Source organism: Tupaia chinensis, unplaced genomic scaffold, assembly GCF_000334495.1.
Source record: "Tupaia chinensis unplaced genomic scaffold, TupChi_1.0 Scaffold000291_1, whole genome shotgun sequence".
NCBI lineage: Eukaryota > Metazoa > Chordata > Mammalia > Scandentia > Tupaiidae > Tupaia > Tupaia belangeri.
In genome coordinates this window covers 1,134,843-1,155,759 of record NW_006159776.1, presented here as the reverse complement: position 1 = coordinate 1,155,759, position 20,917 = coordinate 1,134,843, and the positions used below count along the sequence as shown (strand labels likewise).

At 42.3% G+C, this 20,917-nt stretch overlaps 2 protein-coding genes across 2 annotated transcripts in view; both read right to left on the bottom strand.

Moving 5' to 3' along the window:
- The window catches only part of FSD1L (fibronectin type III and SPRY domain containing 1 like), a 96,971-nt gene extending 96,350 nt beyond the window's left edge, over positions 1-621 (bottom strand). Inside the window, exon 1 of the mRNA XM_027772682.1 lies at positions 5-621. Coding sequence (XP_027628483.1) covers positions 5-621 — 617 coding nt within the window. The remainder of the gene's footprint in view (positions 1-4) is intronic.
- Positions 622-6,392: 5,771 nt separating this feature from the next.
- The window catches only part of SLC44A1 (solute carrier family 44 member 1), a gene marked incomplete at its 5' end in the record, with an annotated part of 163,569 nt that continues 149,044 nt past the window's right edge, over positions 6,393-20,917 (bottom strand). The window contains 1 exon segment of the mRNA XM_027772668.1: positions 6,393-7,974. Coding sequence (XP_027628469.1) covers positions 7,960-7,974 — 15 coding nt within the window.

The window sequence follows — 20,917 nt, the reverse complement described above, 5'->3', positions numbered from 1 at the left end:
CCGCCCGTCCGCGCCCAGACCGCGCGCGCGCCGCCGTCGCGCCGTGGTTGCCAGGGTGAAAGGGCGGCCCGCAGATGGGAGGGGGCGAGGAGCGCCTCGCGCCTGCGCACTGAGGCCTGACCGGACCTGGCGGGTGGCGGGCGCCTGGGAACCAGCGATGCAGACGAGGGCGCGCTGCACGTAGGCCTCCTGTGGGCTTTTCTGCAGCCTCTCCTCCCTTCCCCCACCCTTTTTCTTCCCGCGATTGCTGCAGGCCGTAGGAGCGGAACCGGACAGCCCGGCTACTGGGGAGGGTGCAGGAAGGAAAGCTCTCGCTCTGGAGATATCACCTTGCTGCCATCCAGCACGCATCATCCTGGAGATGCGGCCAGGGCGAGACCTGTCACAACTGTCAGTGGATCGAAAAGGGCCGGGATGGCGAAGTAGCAGAAACATGGGACTGGAACTAGAATGAACCGTGGACTCTGGCCTTTCTGGAGAGCCCCGGCTGAGTACCGCGTTGCTGCGTGGTTTTGAGCAAGTCACTCTCTCGGAGCCTGTTTCATCTTCTGTGAAACAAAAGCGATGGTGTAAACTAAGCCCAAGATTGTAAGGATTAAGCAACAAAGTTCCCCAGTACATAATACCGAGTAAATTATAGTTGTTATTAATGGGGAGTCAGAACCTGCTCAGTCTGGCCAGAGAGGGTAATGCAGACTTGAGAAAGCTTGGCAAGGTAGCAGGCTTGAAAGAGTTCTTCCCCAGGTAGACAGGCCTCATGTGCATTCGGATGACTATAGAGAGAGGCTCAAGAAAGTCCAACTGGGTAGTCATTTATGATGAATGAATAAAAGGGGAATAGGACTGAGTACCTATTATATACCAGTTCTATAGACAGAATTCAGCAGTAACAGGTCCTGCTCTCAGAGCTTACCGTCTAGTAATGGGAGGCTGGCCCCTAAAACAGTCAGTGTGTGAGATGGTTATAGGTGTCAAGAAATTGTGAGATGGTTATAGGTGTCAAGAAATTGCCGGAGTAAATGGACTCGTAGGATTGAGAGAGTCCAATTTTCCATAGTAGGTCAGGGAAGGCCCCTCTCAGGAGTGACCTGAGTAAAGTGAGATGAGCCTTACAAGGATCTGGGGAAGAGCATCCTAGACAGAAGGAACAGCCAATGCAAAGCCCTTGGGGGAAGACTGAGCTCCTCATATGTTTGAGAAACAGTATTCATCCTGCAAAGCTGTAATGTCCATACACCACGGATCTTCCCAACTCTACTGTGATTTCCTTGAGAGCTGAGACTTTTACCCATATCTGTATCCCCAGCACAGAGCCTGCCACAGAGCAAGCACACGATAAGTCTTTCAACTGCCTGGAGATCCACGAGAAACAGGATGACAGGCACAAAGGGGAAAACAAGAGAGCTTGCCTCAGTGGAGGTGGAAAGTGCTCGGGAAGCCAGGGTCCAGGGAGGGCCTGTGTACACAATTTTGCTCCTGCCTACTGAAAGGAGTAATGGCATCCAGTCTTCCAAAGAATGCCCCCTCGCTTGGTACCAAGGGAAGAGAGCCTCTCACCCAAGCCTCCCCTGTGGAGTGCAGCCAGACGCCCTGCTGCAGCTGTCGGGTCGTTTTCCATCCTGCACACTGAAGCTGAGTCAGTTTCCACTGTGGGGATTGGAGAACGTTAGAGGTCAAACCTCCAGACTGTGTACTTCCCAGCCTGTCCCTGCCTGCCACTGCAGGACCCACCACTAAGGGCAGAAAACAGCATTTGGTGCTGTCACCACTACTTGCTGCAAGGATCTCACCTTGCTTCTATCAGAGGGCAACTCTTGGGCACTTTACGACTGAGGCACCACCGGAGGAAGAGGAAGAAAGAAGTTTTGGGAGACAGTAGCAGCTGAAATGTGATCACCAGACTCTGCCATAGAGCCCCAGAAGCTCACTCCTGGCTCCCTGCCTCCCTGCCTCAGCTCCCCTAGCTCTTTTTCTGCAGCCCAGCCAAGAGCCTGCAGCTTTTGACAACAGTTCTATTCCATTTGACTTCTGCCCTTGCCAAATCGCTGTCTCTTTGGCCAGTCTGGCTTCCCTGCCAAGCTCATTCTAGGCCTTTTGCTTTCCCTCATTCCCAATCAAGAACAACCAATTCCTTCTGGCTGTGACCTTTATTTTCCTAGTCCTTACAGGCTTTCTTCTCCAAAAGCCTCCCACTGCAGTCACTTACTGACCTATCCCCAATGCCTCTGCTTTATAGGCAAATTCTTTGCCTTTTCTCTACCCTTTTACAGTCAGGTTAGTTTAGAAACTTTCAAGAGTGGCTTTAGCAATAAACTAAAGCAGTTGCTTTTTTTTGGGGGGGGGTAGATTTTTGCCATAGGGTGCATGTGCCTGCCAGAGAGAGAGCGAGAGAGACAAAGAGACAGAAAGTGAGAAATCACCCCTCAGCGGGGATGGCCATGCCACAATTCCTTCTCCTCCATTCTTCTCTCAAGATCTTGGGCACACATACACATGGACCCGGTGGTAGTTTCAAGCTACTGAGTCTGGGACTCAAACCACGTTTGGCCATGTAGAAATCCAGCACCTTAACCACTACTCCACCCCAAAGCAGTCTTAAATGTGATTCTTGGGCCAGCTGTTATCAGCATCACAGGTAACTTGGTAGAAGTGCAAATTCTTAGGTCTCATCCCCAGGTTTACTGAATCAGAAACTCTGGGGACAGGTTGGGATGATCTGTGTGTTAACAAGTCTCCAGGAGATTCTGATGCACACTAAAACTTGAAAACCATTACACTACAAGAAAGCAAATGGTATTTTTTTTTTAAAGGTAGTAGAAAGGCGTGAAAACATGTCATTTCAAAATTAGGTTTCCAATTCTGACATAGCGTATCTACTCAAAAATATTTACCTGATTGAGGTTTCTAGACCTTCAGGAACTCCAGTTGGTGTCTCGTGACTGGCAGTGCTGATGTAGAAAGTCTGGCAAAACTCTCTCATTCCGAACCAGACTCCCTGTCCTCTGTGAGTGCTATCAGGCGTGGCCCGCAGCCCTGAGCTGCCTCATAAACTCTTGGATTCCTCCAGGAAGGAATGGGAGAGAAGTTTTCCTCATCAGTGTTGCCAGCTGTCTTCTCCTTTAGGAGTCAGTATAGGGCCATATGTGTGCAGTCAGCTGTCAGAATTTAAATCCCGACACTGCTGCATACCAGCTGTATGGCCTTCAGAGAGTCACTTAATCTCACTAAGCCTCAATTTCTTCATCTGTAACTTAGCGATCATAATGGCAGTAATTCCTTTTAGGGTTGTTGTGAGGGTTAGAGGAGATTATGTATGTAAAGTGCCTGGTTTAGTACACATTTAACAAGTGGTAGCTGTTGTTATTGGTACTCCCTGCACATCCTTTTGTGCCACCCTTGCATGGATCCTTCTCCTCTGGGTCTTTGGGGCCTTAGAAGACTTATTCTTACCCCAAACTCCCTTTCTCACCGTTATACCTGGTTTTTCCGAAGCATCATCACTAGCCAGAAGTTGCCCTGTGTTGAAGTGCTAAACCTTCACACATTGCTCCCTGTAATATCTGTCTTGCCTGAGTTTTAGCACACATGGAAAAGCACTCCAAGGTCTAAGTCCCAGTTTCTTTAGCTGTGAAGTAGAGGTCATAACAGTAGCATCTATAGACGTTGTCAAGTGGATTAGATGATATAATCCATATTAAGTGTCTAGCACAATGCCTGGCATGTAGTATGTATCCAAAAATATTAGCTATTTTCATTTCTTCCCAACTATAGGAACCTAAATAATTCTGGGTTTCCTGACCCCTTCAAAACCAAACTCACCTCCAAAGCCCTGGAACCCTCCTTAAAAGTTGGAGAACTAATTTCTGATCCTAGACACTCATTCTAGTCAGTCCCCCAGAAGGAGAAAGATGGTTCTGCCCTGATGTGGGCTAGCACTCTACAGGATGATCTAGCTCTGTGCTTGGAGAGTCCAAAGCCAAGTTGGAAGCCATCAATGGACACAAACCTGACTGGGAAAAGACTTGGAAATCATGTGCAAAGAGACCCAGTTAAACACCTATGTTCATTTAGCCTGAAAGGAAAAGGCTCAAGGAGGTTATGATCATTGACCTCAAATCTCTCTGGGGCTATTGCGTGGAAGAGGGAGCTAACTTGTTCTCGAGCATCTCACAGAACAGAATTAGAACCAATTGGTGGAAACTATGGAAGACAGAGTTTCCCTCAATGAAATGTCCAACTTTTAACAGGGCCATACAGCAATCCAAGCAGGGGCTGGCATTCCCCCAGCAGAGCTGTCATAGGAATATTAGGCCCTGGAAGAGTGACTGGTAAAGTTAACTTTTAACATATTTCTGAACCCTGCGGTATCATCATTCTCTAAACTAGAGACCAATAATCATTCATTCTCTTTCGGACTCAGTTTTGCAAGTATACGCACCTTTGGAAGGCTCTCTGCATTTCCTCTCTCCACACTCACCCCCATGTGGTCCATTGCAAGAGCCCTCACTCCTTGGGAAAGGATATGAAAGGAGCAATTACCTAAAATCAAGCCATGATGTGTGACAATACCTTCCCTGTGTGTGATGGCATGCTTTCAGCTAGGTGATGGGGACACAGAAATGCATAAGGTCCAGAAGGCACAGGTGTTTCCTACATACCCTGCCTTAGCCCTGGAAATGCCTCTGGATTCATTGTATTCAGAGAATGACCACTAACAAAGCAAACTTATCTGCTTGTCAATATCCTGTGAAGGATGATGGTCCCCAGCCAGGTTTCTCCAACAAATGAAAAGGCTCATTGCTCCTGGTGGGAATATGGCTCACATATACTCTGAAAATGGTATGGGCCAGGTTGAGACTAGGGAGAGCATGGGCCACAGTGAACTGACTGCGCTTCTCTGTCTTTGGTTAAGCACCCAGACTTTGGTGCCAGACTGAATTTGTATGTCAAGTCTTTTGTTTACTACTTGTGTGGCCTGGGGAGATTTCCTAACTTCTCTGTGCCTCGATTTTCTCATTTGTAAAATGAAAATATTAACAGGATCCACTCGATAGGACTGTTACGAAGATAAATGACTAATGTATGTAAAGTGCTTAGAATAATGTTTGACATATAGAAAATGCATAACATATTTTAGCTATTATTTTGTACAATAAATAGTTCTCCTTGTACAGCACTGGGAAATAATAGTGTCGGTGAGCCCTTTGATACTGCAATGCCATTGCTGTCAGGTTACATGGTACTATGTCAGCACTTCCTGGGAAAATAAGCCTCTTGAAATCCATCCCTCATTCTGAAGGTCAATCTGTTTTTTTCCATGACAAAAGAGTTTGAGGGAAAAAAGTAGCAGGACTTAAACTGGAAGGGTAGGATTTAAGCAGACAGGAAAGGACTTTAGGATCCTTTCCAAGCCAAGGAAACAACCTGAGCAAAGATGAGAAACGGTAAGAACAACTCGGTCACAGACGAATGAATGGAATGAGAACTTTCAAAGCCCACATATTGTGAAAGTGTTAGAAAAGCTTTTGAACATGTAGGATCTGGAATGTTCTGCAGCCATGAAAAACTATATTTATGATAAATATTTAACAATGTGGGAGAAAATGTAAGATAGTATAATAAAAATCAAAACACAACACCATTAGATTTTATCTTCTCAATACAACTGAATCATATGTGCTTTAGACCTAATCCATGTATAAATTTTTCTTTATACTTTTAGGCTTTTGTCATAGGGCACATGTGCTTGCTAGAAAGAGGCAGAGAGGGAGAACGTGAAAAACCCCCCTGGGGGGGGGGTGGTCACACTGCAATCCCTTCTCAATTCTTCTTTTTGGGGACTTTGGATATGCATGCACATGTGCCCAGCATGATTTTCAAGCTGCCAGGTCTGGGACTTGAATTGCTGTTGGCCATGTGGGAATCTAGTACCTTAATCACTATGCCACCTTCTGCTCCTTCTTTATACCTTTCAACTCAGGTAAGTGGGATTAGATATGAAAGCTCAGTCTGATCTCCTGTTATCAAATACAACAGTCTCAGGTAAGAATATTTATGCCTGCTCCACCCCAATTCATTTGTTGAAATCCCAATCCCTTCTCCAAGGTGGTGGTATTAGGAGATGAGGCCTAAGGGAAGTAATTAGGTCATGAAGGTGGAGCCATTTTGAATGGGATGAATAAAAGAGCCTGAAGCTCCTCATCCCTTCTTCCCTATGAGGACAAGGCTAGAAGGCATTGTCTATGAACTAGAAAACAAACATCATATCTATCGGCTCTTTAATCCTGGACTTCCCTGCCTCCAGGATTGAGAAATAAATGTCTGTTGTTCATAAGCCACCCAATCTATGATGTTTTGTCCTAACAGCCCAAACAGACTAAGACACACTCCTATAGGTATTATAATTTTTATTTTTCTTCTTACATAAAAGTGAATTAAAAACAAGTAAATTGGCTTTGACATATAAATTCAAATTTGGCATGATTTCCTCATGATTTAAAAAACAGAGAGAGAGAAAAGAAAAGGGAGGCAAAGAGAGATTAGTAGGGGTCAGATTTTTATGGTCCCAGAATTACAGGCCAAGGTGTTAGGATTTGAGCATGTTGTGTGTGGGAAGCCATTTCCATGTTTGTGAGCGAAAAGTTATTTTAGGCAGATTTGGCAAGAGGAAGAGGAAGGACCTAAGTGGGAGAGGCCTAGAGATGACTGGAGACTAGAGACCCAGATCTCTCCCTCTATTCTCTCCCCCTGCCCTTCCCTGGTTGGATCCCTACAATCCCCAAATCCTCCACTCCATTCCATTACCACTGCCATTAGAATAAAGTGATTATCTTAGCATTATAAATCTTTAAGTAATTTTTTAGTTAAATGTAAAACATCATAAATTGGCCTTAATGAAAACTTTTGACTTTCTTCCAAAGTTATTTAAAACAGAGGACACCAAGCCTTTTCTAAAAGGGCTGGTCAACATTTTTGGCTTTGACAACCATAAATCTCTGTCACAACTAAACAACCCCGCCACTGCAGAGAAAAAGCAGCCATACAGGATATATGAAGGATTGAGTGTGGCTGTCTTCCCATAAAAGTTTATTTACAAAAATAGACTGGGGCCTAGATTTGACTCACAGGCCATAGTTTGTCACTCCCGATCTAAAAAACATTCAATGTTATTTTTCTTAGAAAACAATTCTATGATTCTTCTGTCTCTAAAGACTTCCTGATCCTCCCTCTCAATCACTTCCCATATACATACACCAGCGTCCTCATTCGCTTCACGGTAGGAACTAGTACCAGTGATGATATGATGGAGTAGTTATCTCTGGAGCACGAATAAGTATCAATAAATCGGAATGTTAGAGTGGAGGAGCTTTGGAGTTAGACCTAATTTGAATCCTGACTGTAGCAACCATGTGAACTTACACACAGCACACAACTTCTCTAAGCTTCCATTTCTTCATGGGCAAAATGGAAGCAATAGGTACAAACTTACAGGGCTTTTTGTGAGAATTAAGCCACCAGCCTAAAGTTTGGCATGGAACAGATGCTCAATAAATAGTAGTTATTAACCCACATCAGCACAATAAATAGCAGAGTCAAAGAAGACAGACCTAGCCTGAATGAAGAGAATTTGGTTGTGGGTCCCACCTTCAGGCTAGTATTGGCTCTGGAGTGAGAAGAGGGAAATACATAAACACACGAGGGCTAGCAGAGAAAGCAACACTAAGCTTGGTGGCACTGTTGTGAGACAGATCTGTATCCAATGCTTCTGGTTAATCATTTATTAGACAGTCCCACTGTAGCAAATCCACTTGGCTGCTGGTGGTTTGGGAACCTTGTCGCACACTTCCATGGAAGTAATAGGATCCTGCTCTTCATCCCGGACTCACAACAGCTGGTGAGTGGGAGAACCTCATGTAAACAACCTCCTCTGCGCTGATTCTTCCGGACTCATGAGACCAGTCACCTTTTCTTCAGCTGAAAAATAAACACATCAAGAAAATGAATGCTTTCTCCTAGGGGAATACGACACAATGAGAAGCAATCGATAACAAGAAATAGCTGGATCAGCTTTAGAAGAGACAGGAAATGTAAGAAGGCTAAACATACGCATTCTTGGATCACCAATTAAAAAACATATCTGGCAGAGCCCAGGTTCTTTTTTTAAAAAAGAAAATATTTATTTAATCTTATTAATTTAATTTTCAAAGGTTTTTGCCATAGAGCACATGCACTCTCTGGAGAGAGACAGAGAGACTGTGAGAGGAAAAGTGAGAAATTACCCCCTTCCCCAAATTGGGCATGGCCAAACTGCAATCCCTTATCTTCCATTCTCCTGGGATTTGGGGTATGCACACGCACGCTCCTGGTGTGATTTTCAAGCTGCCAGGTCCGGGACTGACAATCAAACCGCCCTCAGCCATGAGGGAGACCAGCAACCTAACCACCAAGCCACCTACTGGCCCCAGAGCCAAAATAATCCTGATTCTAGTCCCCCTTTCCCCTTTTCGGCAGTGTATTTCTGGGTAGGTTATTTAACTTTTGTCTATAATTCTCCATATGTAAAATGAAGACAATCATGGTATGTTCCTTTACAGGTGTTATAGGGATTACATGCATTAATAAATGAAGTGCTTAGAACAGTGCTGGGGGCCAGTGGGTGGCATAGTGGTTGAGGTGCTGGACTCCCATATGGTTGACAGTTGTTCAAGTCCCAGACCTGGTGACTTGCTTTCTCACTTTCCCTTTTTCTCTCTCTGGTGAATTAAAATGATAATAAATAAAATTAAGTAAATAATCTTAAAAGAAAAACAGTGCCTGACATATAGTAAGAATACTGGATTAGTGTATGTCATTATCACTATTATTATTTGATAAAGAGGTTTTCAGAATAGCTAAACTGGGTCAAACAAACCCATAATGAGTGAAGTTCAAAGCTAAACTGGAAAATCTGATTCTATGATACTCTCAACGAGTCAAAACTGAAATTCAAAGAAACTGGATTTTTCACTTCTGTGATTCAATTAACAGTGGGACAGGTCAGAATAATGAATGTCCCTATAGATTGATTCAATTCAAGAAACAGCTACCAAGTAAATGACTGAAGTTGATAATGACACTGTAGTTCTGTAATAGGGTATCTTTATTCCTAGGAAATACACATCAGCGTATTTAGGACTAAAGGGCCATGATTTATGTGCATAATTTTCAAAATATTCAAAAGTATCAGTTAAAATGTATTAATATAAATACATAGAGTTATATAGATTAGAGAGAGAATATGAATGAGTAGATGGGGTGAAATAATTTTTTAAAAGAGTTATTTTATTTAACTTTATTTATTTTAATTTGACCAGAGAGGGGACAGAGTAAGAAAGAGAGAGAGGGAAAGTGAGAAAGCAAGCCGCCAGGTCCGGTATTCAAATGGCGGTTGGCCATGTGGGAGTCAAGTGCCCTTAATCACCATGTCACCTGCCGGTGTCAGGGTAAAATAAATGTTTAAAAACAGGTGTAACAATATGAAACATGGTGTTTTATGTACCTTTCTTATTCTTGTGGCTTTTCTGTAAACTTAATTCATTCATTCATTTAAGACTTTTGCCAAAGTTTTCTTATTCTTGCGGCTTTTCTGTAAACTTCATTCATTCATTCATTCATTTAAGACTTTTGCCAAAGGGCACATGCACTCTCCAGAGAGAGACAAAGTGAGAAATCATCCCTAGGGGCTGGCCATGCTGCAATCCCTTCTTCTCCATTCTCTCAGGATTTGGGCATGCACACACAAAGCGCCTAGCATTTTCTAAGTCACTGGGTCTGGGATTTGAACATGTAATCAGCCACCTGGGATCTAGTGCCTTAACCACTGTACTACCTGCTGGCCTCATTTTCTGTAAATTTTAAATTATTTTCAAATAAAAAGAAACGAAGACTCAGCTTGACTATCAAATAAGAACAGGGCGTGTACAGGACAAGCAGAGTTGACAGGAGATGGTGCAGACTTTAAGACGTCAGGAGAACTCGGACTTTGAACAAGGCGCCATAAAGTAGCTCTATGATTCAAATATCCAATGGAGGCAGGCTAACATCTCTTGATACACCTGTTCCTATAACAGGTTTTTTTTGTCCCCAGATGCTTAACAGGTTGTATGTGGCATGAAGAGTAGTGTTGCTTGAAACTCTTGCCACAAGTTTTATTTTAGAATTTTAGTCGTGAGACTTTAGTTTCACACGCCAATTATTGCCTGTTTGTTGACCCCCCCCACCTCAAATTTCTTCCCAACTTCAACCTACCTGATAAACTGCAGAGAGAATAAATCCCTTGATTATGGCTTTCACTACATCAGTACCTCATTCAAGAAATTGTTGGGTTGTTGGAAAAATCATGACATATTTTTCTCTTTTTCTATGCAAAATGGCATCATGACTTTTCCAACAACCCAAAAAATGGCTTCCTATTTTCTATAACATTTCATCTAAACTTTGCTGTTATATCAGGTCTGTGTCCTATAATCTTACATATCTTTATATAATTTTAACTAGTATAATCTTTTTCCCCACCACTGAAAATAATGGTAATTGGGGCCAGTAGGTGGCATGGTGGTTAAGGCACTGGACTCCCATGAGGTCAATTGAGGTTCAAGTCCCGGACCTGATGGCTTGCTTTCTCAACTTCTTTCACTTTCTCTCTCTGGAGCTCACGTCCCTACAGCAAATTAAAATAATAATAATAATAAATTAAACTGAATAAATAATTTTTTAAAAAAGAAGAAAATAACTGTACTTTTAATCAATTAACCTGACATCTGATCCTGGTTGATGCTTAATTATGGTCACATGGCCTGGGTGCTAGGCTTAATTCAAAGTTGTGTTTTCTCTGAAATTAAGAAAAGTCCTTTCCTCCAGGGTTCAGCCCTGCACCTGACATGGTGTTGTTAACACTAGATGTTAAATTTGTGAGACTGTATCAAGTGGTATAATTCTGGTCCTTGCTTTTTGTGTCCATTGTGCATCAATAAAAGCACTTAAAGGGATCAGCAGGTGGCATGGTGGTTAAGGCACTGGACACTCCCCTATGGCAGACCATGGTTCGAGTCCTGGACCTGGTGGCTTTCTTTCTCACTTCCTGCCTCTCTCTCTCTCTCTCTCTCACCGCATCTCTGTGGTCAAATTAAAATAAATTAATAAGTAAATAAAATTAAATAAACAAGTATTAAAAAATAAAAATAAAAGCACGTAAAAATGAAATCTTAGTACAAATATAAAACTTTCTGGGGGTCAGCAGGTGGCATGGGGGTTAAGGTACTGCACTTCCACATGTAGTTCAAGTCCTGGAGGTGGCAGCTTTCTTTCTTACTTTCTTTCTCTCTCTCTCTTAGTGAGCATATCTGGCTTATAGAAAATTAAATAATAATAATGATAATAAATAAACTTAAAAATTTATCATCTTGTGACCTCAGTCAAGTCCCTTAGAACCTTGTTGCAATGCCACTGGGAATCAGAAAAATAAGAAATAAAACACAGTTTATTAAAAAAAGGAATAATTTAATTTAGGAGCCTGGGTTTTCCTTCTGAGCTTGCTATAATACACTGTAATAGAACTTGTGCTGAGCCGAAACCCATCTTTGTTCCAGAGTTCAGGGTTATCTTTCTAGTGCCAGCAGTCATCAAGATTGGCCATTACCAGACAGAAACTATACCATGCTATTCTAGGATCCCTGACACCAGTCAACAGGAAGTGAGAGATCAATCTAAGATTGTTATGACAGACTGTATTGCAACAAAGCCTTGGTCCCTAAACACAAAAGGATGACGTTTCCAAGCCCAGGGAATAAATGTCTTTGCCCCTTTTCTTTACAAATTGCTTGTTAATAATCTAACATCCTTTTGGATACGTTTTATGCACTCCTACAGATGCCTCTCTACTCCCACCTTCCACAAAGCAGTGCAGAAAGACAGAGCATTCTATTATACACAAATGATAAGATTTTATTACCTTTAACAAGGAGTAGCCTAAAGAGATAGTTGACTTACCAGCTAATTATTAACAAAATGAAATGCTATAATCAACCGTTCAAAAACTAGAGTTACCATTCAATTGTTTTGAACCTCTAAAAAAATAGTTATTTCATAGAGTCCACTCACTGTAACTTTGCTGCAAATAGTTGATGTTGGAAATAGAAGCCCTCAAATCAGGGTTGCTTTATCACACACGCCACAGAGCAGGGGCTCAATCATTTCTCAGATGAGTTTGAGAGTGCTTAGACAGGCGTATGATGTTGTACCTGACTAAAAATGACTAAGTTCCCAATTCTTTTAGCTAAACCATATGAACTGGAAGGTGGGCATTATTTGTTCATTCGTCTCTAAGGAGGCTCCTGAAGCTCATCAGAGTTCCACCCTCTTTTCAGGTACATGATTTTCGTATTATCCTCACATCTCAGAGAAAAATATTAACCTCCTACCCATGTCAGCTGACAGGTAAGAAGCATGGACCGGTGTTCACCTGTACTCCAAGTACTTCTTAGAGAATAAAACAAATTCATGCTATAGCAGTATTCGGCAAAAGCTTAGGTAGGACATAAAAACCATGAAGCAGAATTGTGAGTCGAGAAATAAACCCATACATCTATGGTCAATTGATTTTGACCTTGACAAGGCTGTCAAGACCATTCGGTGGGAGAAAACAATAGTCCTTTAACAGTGATGAGATGTGTATCTACATGCAAAAGAAGAAAATTGGACACTTATCACTCCATCTATATCATATACATCATTAATGCAGATAGATCAAAGACCTAAACATGTAAGCTAAAACGATAAAACTCTCAGAAGAAAATTCAGGGCCAAATCTTCATGACCTTAGATATAGCAACAAATGTGACTTCATCAGAATTAAAAACTTTGGGCTGACCAAAGGTGTGGTGGTTAAGGCAGCTGGATCCCACATGAGTGAATGAAGAGACAGTAGAGAACAATGAGTGGAGAGCAATAATAGGCTTTTGTGTGAGGGGTGAATAATGTAGGAATTTTTAATTTTATTATGAGTGAAAGAGCAAATTTCTGGAGAGTTCTGAGCAAAGAATAAGATCTGACTCAGATTTTTTTTTTTTTTTTCCTTAGTGTGTGTGCACTTGCCAGAGAAAGAGACAGAGACAGTGAGAAGGAAAGTGAGAAATCACACTGCGGGGAGATGGCCACACTGCAATCCCTTCTCCATTTTCCTGCTGGGATCTTGAGCATGCACGCACACAAGCCCAGAGTGATTTTCAAGACACCTGGTTCAGAACTGAAATCGCGGTCGGCCATGTGGGAGTCTCAGTGATATAACGGCAACACCAGCTGCTGACCCTGTGACTTAGATTTTTAGAGGATCTTTCTGACTTCTGTGTCAAAAATAATCTGTAGAGGAACAAGGCTGGAAGCAAGAAGACAAACTGAGAGGTAATTGCAATTTTTCAGGTAAGAAATAAATCTGCAGCAGTGAAGAGAGTGAGAAGTGATTAGGTTACAGATCTCTATAGAAAAATCAAGTCTATAAGATTTACTTGTAGATAGGAAACAGCATATGAGAGAAAAATAGTGGTAGAAGGTGATTCAATGGTTTTCACTCTCAGCAAATGGGAGGGTAGCATTGCCATTTACTGAGAAGTGAGATTGGTTTAGAAGTGAGTCCGACACACTTATCAGAAGTCCGTGGAGACGGCCATTAGAGAACTGGAAAGGACTTAAGTGAATCCAAACTTCATCTGGCAGAATAATGAACAAGAGTTGCTAACTAAAATTGCAAAATGAAGATTCGTATAGGAGATTGCCCTTAGAGATAGTAAAATGAATCTAAAATTACAATAAATAAATCTGGTACAAGAAAGGATAGAAAGGCCAATAAAACAAAAGCTATATCCTGAAATGGCTCTTAAAAGGTCCTTTGCATTTATGGATTTAAGCATTGATTTTTAAAAAAATTTATTTGCAGTAAGCTCTAAATCTTGGATGATACTTAATCTGTAATTTTGTTGAAGCACGCACTTTGTTTCCAATGGATATATTTTTAGTGTTTTTATTTTCCCCTCATTATACAACTATTGTCAAAAAAATTAAAAGAAAACACGGGCTAGCAGGTGTTATGGTGGTTAATTCCAACATGACCAACCACGATTCTAGTCTTGGACTTGAAGCCTCAAGTTTATGCTAGGTGAATGTGCATGCCTGCCCAAAATCCCAAGAGGAGAATGGAAGAGAAGGGATTGTGGGGGACCAGCAGTTAGTGTAATGGCTATGTTGCTGGACTCCCATGTAGTCGACCGTGGTTCAAGTCCTGGACCCGGTGGCTTAAACTCACACTGGGTGCCTGTGCGTGCATGCCCAAGATCCCAAGAGGAGAATGGAGGAGAAGGGATTGCAGCATGGCCATCGCCCCTGGGGTTTTATCTCTCCCTTTCTGTCTCTCTGTCTCTCTGGTGAGCGTATGTGCCCTATAGCAAAACCCTCTCCAAAAAAAAAAAAGAAGGGATTGTGGCATAGCGAACCCCCTTGGGGGGCGATTTCTCACTTTCTCACTAAATTCCAACATGACCAACCATGATTCGAGTCCTGGACTTGAAGCCTCAAGTTTAAGCTAGGTGAATGTGCATGCCTGCCCAAAATCCCAAGAGGAGAATGGAAGAGAAGGGATTGTGGGGGACCAGCAGTTAGTGTAATGGCTATGTTGCTGGACTCCCATGTAGTCGACCGTGGTTCAAGTCCTGGACCCGGTGGCTTAAACTCACATGGGGGTCATTTTCTCACTTTCTGCCTCTCTGTCTCTTATTGATGAGTGTAAGAACCTTATGGTGGATTTAAAAGGGGGGGCAGTCAGGTGGTATGGTGATTAAGGGAGCTGCAATTTGAGTCCCAGACCTGGCATCTTACTTTCTCTCTCTTACTCTGTCCTTCTCTGGTCAAATTAAAAATAAATAAATACGTAAAAATTAAAAAAAAAGAGAGAGAAAGAGAGAGAGAGAAATAAATGAAAACAGAAAATCTCTATCTTCAAATCTGTCTAATCTGTCTCACCTTTGAGATAATCTAGTTTTATAGTGTTCCAGATCTTCCTCCTTTAAAAAAATTAATATAGAATAATTTTACATATTTTGAGGGGTATAATATAATTTTTTGTAAGTTTTTTAAAATGGGAGATGGAGAGACAGAGAGAATCAGGGAGATGGGCACTTCAGCAGGGTCGTCACACCACGATCCATGCCAGCCTGGGTCATAGGCACACACACAGCATGCTCAGGGTGACCCCAGGATGCTAACCCGGCACCTTCTCCAGTGCCCGACTGTGTCACCACTGCACCATCACCTGGCTCCATATCTTCTGGCTAAAACAAGATATGAATGTGTGCCCTGTGGATGTGGAAGCGTATCACTTAGCTATGAGTGAGCCGAGTTAACATTCACTGTAGAGTTACATGCCTCTTTGCTTTTTTTAAAATCATAAACCCAATAACTCGTTAAAGGTTCGAAGTGAATGCCTTTAAACCATTAAGAATATCGAGATTTATTAAAGTTATAAGATAACTAGGGGCCATCAGGTGGTGTGGTGCTTAAGGCAGGCGGACTCCCACATGGCTGACCACAGTTTGAGTCCTGGGCCTGGCAGCTTGCTTACTCACTTTCCTTCTCTCTCTCTCTCTCTGGTCAACTTCAAAAATAAATAAATAAATAAATAAATAAAATGACAATGAATAAAATTAAATAAAGCAATCCTTTTAAAAGAGGCATAAGATAACATTATTAATACCACAGTGATAATCGTGGTGGCTAACATGTACTGCATTGAATGTTCCCAGGGGATACACCTTATGTTAACTGTTCTACATGTACTGTGTAACCGAATCTCTTTATAATCCCCCTCTTTTATAGAAGGAGAACTGAGGACTAGAAAGGCTAAATAATTAGCCTAAAGCAAAAAAAATGGCAAAGATAGGATCTGAACTCAGATGTGGATAATCACCCACCTCAAACTCTTTTTTTTTTTTTTAAGGTTTTTGCCATAGGGCACACATACTCACTAGAGAGAAACAGGGAGAGACAAAATAAAAAATCACCTCCCAGGGGGATGGCCACATTGTAACCCCTTCTCCATTTTCCTTTGGGGACTTTGGGCACACATGCACATGTACCTGGAATGATTTGCAAGCTATCAGTTCTGGGACTCAAACCATGGTCAGCCATGTGGAAATTCAGCACCTTAACCCCCCACCTGCTGACCCCTTGAGGTAGATATTTTTGACAGGGTCTTGCCATGTCACAATCCTCCTGTCTCCCAATTTGCTAGGATTCCAGGTATGTATAGCCACACCTGGTATTTAGATTGGCCCAGGAACCAAACTTGGTCCTCCCATGCAGCTTTTAGCCTCCCAGGTGCTGAAGTTACTTGTTCATTTCCACAGCTGGACACAAACAAGAACCTTTTAAAACTTCATTTCTTGGGGCTGATAGGTGGCATGGTGGTTAAGGAGCTGGACTCCCACATGGTTGACCACAGTTCAAATCCTGGAGTTGCTTTCTCACTTTCCCTCTCTTTCTTTTTTTAATTTTTTTTTTTTTGAGAGGTTTTTGCTATAGGGCGCGTGCGCTTGCCAGACAGACAGAGAGAGACATAGAGACAGAAAGTGAGAAATCACCCCCCAGAGAGGATGGTCACGCCGCAATCCCTTCTCCTCCATTCTCCTCTCGGGATCTTGGGCGCACGTGCACACGCGTCTGGTGTGAGTTTTAAGCCACCGAGTCTGGGACGCGAACCGTGGTCAACTAATATATATATATATAATAAATAATAAAAAAAAAAACACTTCAGTCCTTTTATCCTCTTTATTCATGATAGAGTACGATAGAGAGAGAAAGAAGAGTACCCTTCACAGGGTCTGGTCACACTGTGATCCCCTTCCTCCAATCTCCTAAGAAATTAGATCTTGGGCACCTGTGTCTCTCCTGGTGTGTTTCAGGTAACCAGAGCAGGGCTCCAAACTGCAGTTGCCATGTGGGATCCAGCTTCCCTTGAGCATCACATTACTGCCTCATCACAGAGCTGGCTCTAAAAGTTTATCCATTTTTATTTTTATCCAATAAATCATTTAAGTTCTAGAAATGTATCCTTAATAAAAATGGCTAGAGATATAAATAAAGGTATCTATATAAATCTGATCATTGTAGCATTACTAATGATCCCCTAATTTTGAGAGGAAATTGCCAAATCCAATTATAGAAGAATAATTCAATAAAATAAAGTCCGTTCAAATGAAATATTATAAATCTACTAGTCCTGCTTCCAAGAAAATTTTAATAACCTAGAAAAAAATTCTCATATATTATGTTTGCCAAGGAAAAACAGAAGATAGAAAACATTTAATATGGATCTTATTTACTCTAATCTTTTATATTTCATCTGACTTGTATTAGATACTAGATAGACATAAGCACACACAAACACACAGAAGAAATGTGCCAGAAGATTAACAGTTAATATCTTTGGGTTATGAAAATATGGCTATTTTTCAGACTTGCATATTTGGGGGTATATTTTAACTTTTTTGTTGTAACTAGTATTTTTATTATCTATAAGGAGCAAAATTACTCCTTCGGCATGTCTGTCTACTCATATATAATCATTTTATTTATTTACTTATTTACCAATTTATCTACTTAAATTGTGTAAAGAGACTGGGCTTGAATTCGGGCTCTGGCAGATAACAACTGTGACTTTGGGCAAACTCCTGTCCTCCCTACCCTCCTATCTATAAAACGGGAAAGACACATCTTCCCTACAAGACTAAATGAAGAAATGTATATATTCACAACGACTCACTCATAAAAGTGCTTAAGAAATAGCAGTTGATATTATTAATTTTTTTTTTTTTTGCCAGAAGGCATGTCCACTTGCCAGGAGACAGAGAGGAAGTGAGAGAGCACCCCATGGGGCATAGTCACATCTCAATCCCTTCTCCATTTCTCTCCGGGAGGGATTTCGGGCACCACTTGTTTCTCAAGCTGCTAGGTCTGGGACTCAGACTATGCAGTCGGCCCTGTGGGATCCTGTTGCCTTAACCGCCATGCCACAGGCTGATTCTACTGTTATTTTTTAAAGCGGAAAAAGATCTAGGAAGCAAAACACCATACAAAAATAAAATCACATTAGGATAAAGCAATGCATTGAGTTCTGACTGACAAATTCTACAATGCTGCTTAGTAACTATGACATTGCCACCTTGTGGAATTAGTGGTACATTACACATCCCAGGGAATTGGACATCTATTATGAAGCAATTTATGTAGAAAGGCTAAATTACACAAATATCCTTTAAAAATTATTATGGAACAAGATGAGATCATATGTTAGTTGTTCAAGCACATTCGTGTGTTTTTCCACCCCAGGTATATGAGACTGAACTGGTGAAATAGAATTTGATGACTTTTTTTTTGCTATAGGGTGCGTGAGCTTGCCAGACAGACAGAGACATAGAGACAGAAGTTGAAAACCTCCCCCCCCCAAGGGGGGCGGCCATGCCGCAATCCCTTCTCCTCCATTCTCCTCTCGGGATCTTGGGCACGCACACACACACGCCCAGCGTGAGTTTAAGCCACTGGATCCAGGACACGAACCGCAGTCGACTATGTGGGAGTCCAGCGACATAGCCATTACGTTAACTGCTGGTCCCTTAAGTGACTTTTAAGAGAGCCGTTTCCTCACACTGTTAACATTGGGGTTGATTTTTTCTTTTCTTTCCTTTTCTTTTCTTTCTTTCTCTCTTTCTTCCTTCCTTCCTTTTGGAGAGGTTTTTGCTATAGGGCGCGTGTGCTCGCCAGAGAGAGAGAGAGATAGAAAGCAAGAAATCACCTCCCAGACGGGATGGCCACGCCACAATCCCTTCTCCTCCATTCTCCTCTCCAAATCTTAGGCACGCACGCACACATGCCCGGCGTGAGGTTAAGCCACCAGGTCCGGGACTCGAACTATGGTAGGCCATGTGGGAGTGTCCAGCACCTTAACCACCATGCCACCTGCTGGTCCCATGGGAGCACCAGACTTAACATCTCCCTGACAGTTCCCACACTACATTGTGATGGTTTTGTGTCAACCTAGCTATTTGAACTACTTTCCCCAGAATTCCCTTTTTTTAAACATTTTTTAAATTTCATTTTCTCTTTTACATTCAATCACATTATTTAGCTTACAAACTGGATATTTCAACATGTGAACATTTCTCCCCAGTCCTGTTGATAAAACTATAAAAGTATCTTCAGCTGTTAATACCACATTTTTTTGTCCAGAGAGAGAGAGAGAGAGAAAGTGAGAAAACAAGCCACCAGATCTGGAACTCAAACCACATCCAGTCATGTGGGAGCCTGGTGTCTCAACCATTATACTACCTTGTTGGTCCCCAAAAAGGAAAAAGTTTTGTAACTCCCCTTCATATCCCAACATGCAAACATCTCCAGGACAGCCCGGAGCAAGCATTGTGCATCAGGAGCAGAATCCTACATGGCTGACAGCAGTTCAAATCCCAGTTTTGGTGGTTTGAGATAAGTGTCAAGTGTGCATGTGTACATGTCCCAAATCCTGATGGGATGGAGAAACGGAGGAAAGGGACTGTAGCGTGGCCACACCCCACTGAGGGGGGAGTGCTCTCTCTCTCTCTCAGGAGTGCACATGCCCTCTGGCAATATGAGACTGACATTTTGTAAATAATAAAAATTGCAAATGACCCTGACTTTTATTTAATCAAATGTTTTAACATTTCTCTTCCTAGAAATCTAACAAGAAGTGGGAACCAGCAGTTAGTGTAATGGCTATGTTGCTGGACTCCCACGTAGTCGACTGTGGTTCGTGTCCCAGACCCGGTGGCTTAAAACTCACGTGTGCGTGCCCAAGATCCCGAGAGGAGATTGGAGGAGAAGGGATTGCGGTGTGACCATCCCCCCTGGGGGGTGATTTCTCACTTTCTGTCTCTATGTCTCTCTCTGGTGAGCGCACGTGCCCTATAGCGAAAATCTCTCCAAAAATAGAAAAAAAAAAAAAAAAAGAAGTTTCAGGACACTTGGCCTCTCCTCTCTTCCTGCCCCAAACCTGGGGTGCTACAAGTTAACAGGATGCACTTGGTCTGGATCTGGGGACCCTGTATGGGGAGGTCTCTAGAGACTATACACAGGTTCTGAAAAATGGCAGAGAAGAGACGGCTGGCGAACTGTCCGAAGGGCTGTCGAACAGCTCAGACACCAGCTTCTGCAGGAGACAGCAGAGAGCATTGGGTGGAAGGTTGCAAGGCATCAGAATCTGCTCTCTCATCAACAGAGCAGGCAGCATGGAAACATGTCCCCGCCTTCTTTGTGGGGGGTAAGAATTATTTATTTTATTAATTGTTATTATTATTTTAAATTATTTTATTTTGTTTTATTTTAATTTGACCAGAGAGGGACAAAGTGAGAGAGTGAGAGAGAGAGGGAAAATGAAAAAGCAAGCCACCTGGTCCAATACTTGAACCTCAGTTAGCCATGTGGGAGTCCAGCGCCCTTAACCACCATGCCACCTACCAGCCCCTATTATTATTAAAGAATTATTTTATTTACTTATTTTAATTTGACCATTTGACCAGAGAGGGATGGGGGGAGGGGGGTAGAAAAGAGAAAGCAAGTCAACAGGTCCAGGGCTCAAACCACAGTCAGTTGGTCATGTGGGAATCCAGAGCCCTTAACCACCATGCCACCTACCAGCCCCTATTATTATTAAAGAATTATTTTATTTACTTATTTTAATTTGACCATTTGACCAGAGAGGGATGGGGGGAGGGGGGTAGAAAAGAGAAAGCAAGTCAACAGGTCCAGGGCTCAAACCACAGTCAGTTGGTCATGTGGGAATCCAGTGCACCGACCACCATGCCAC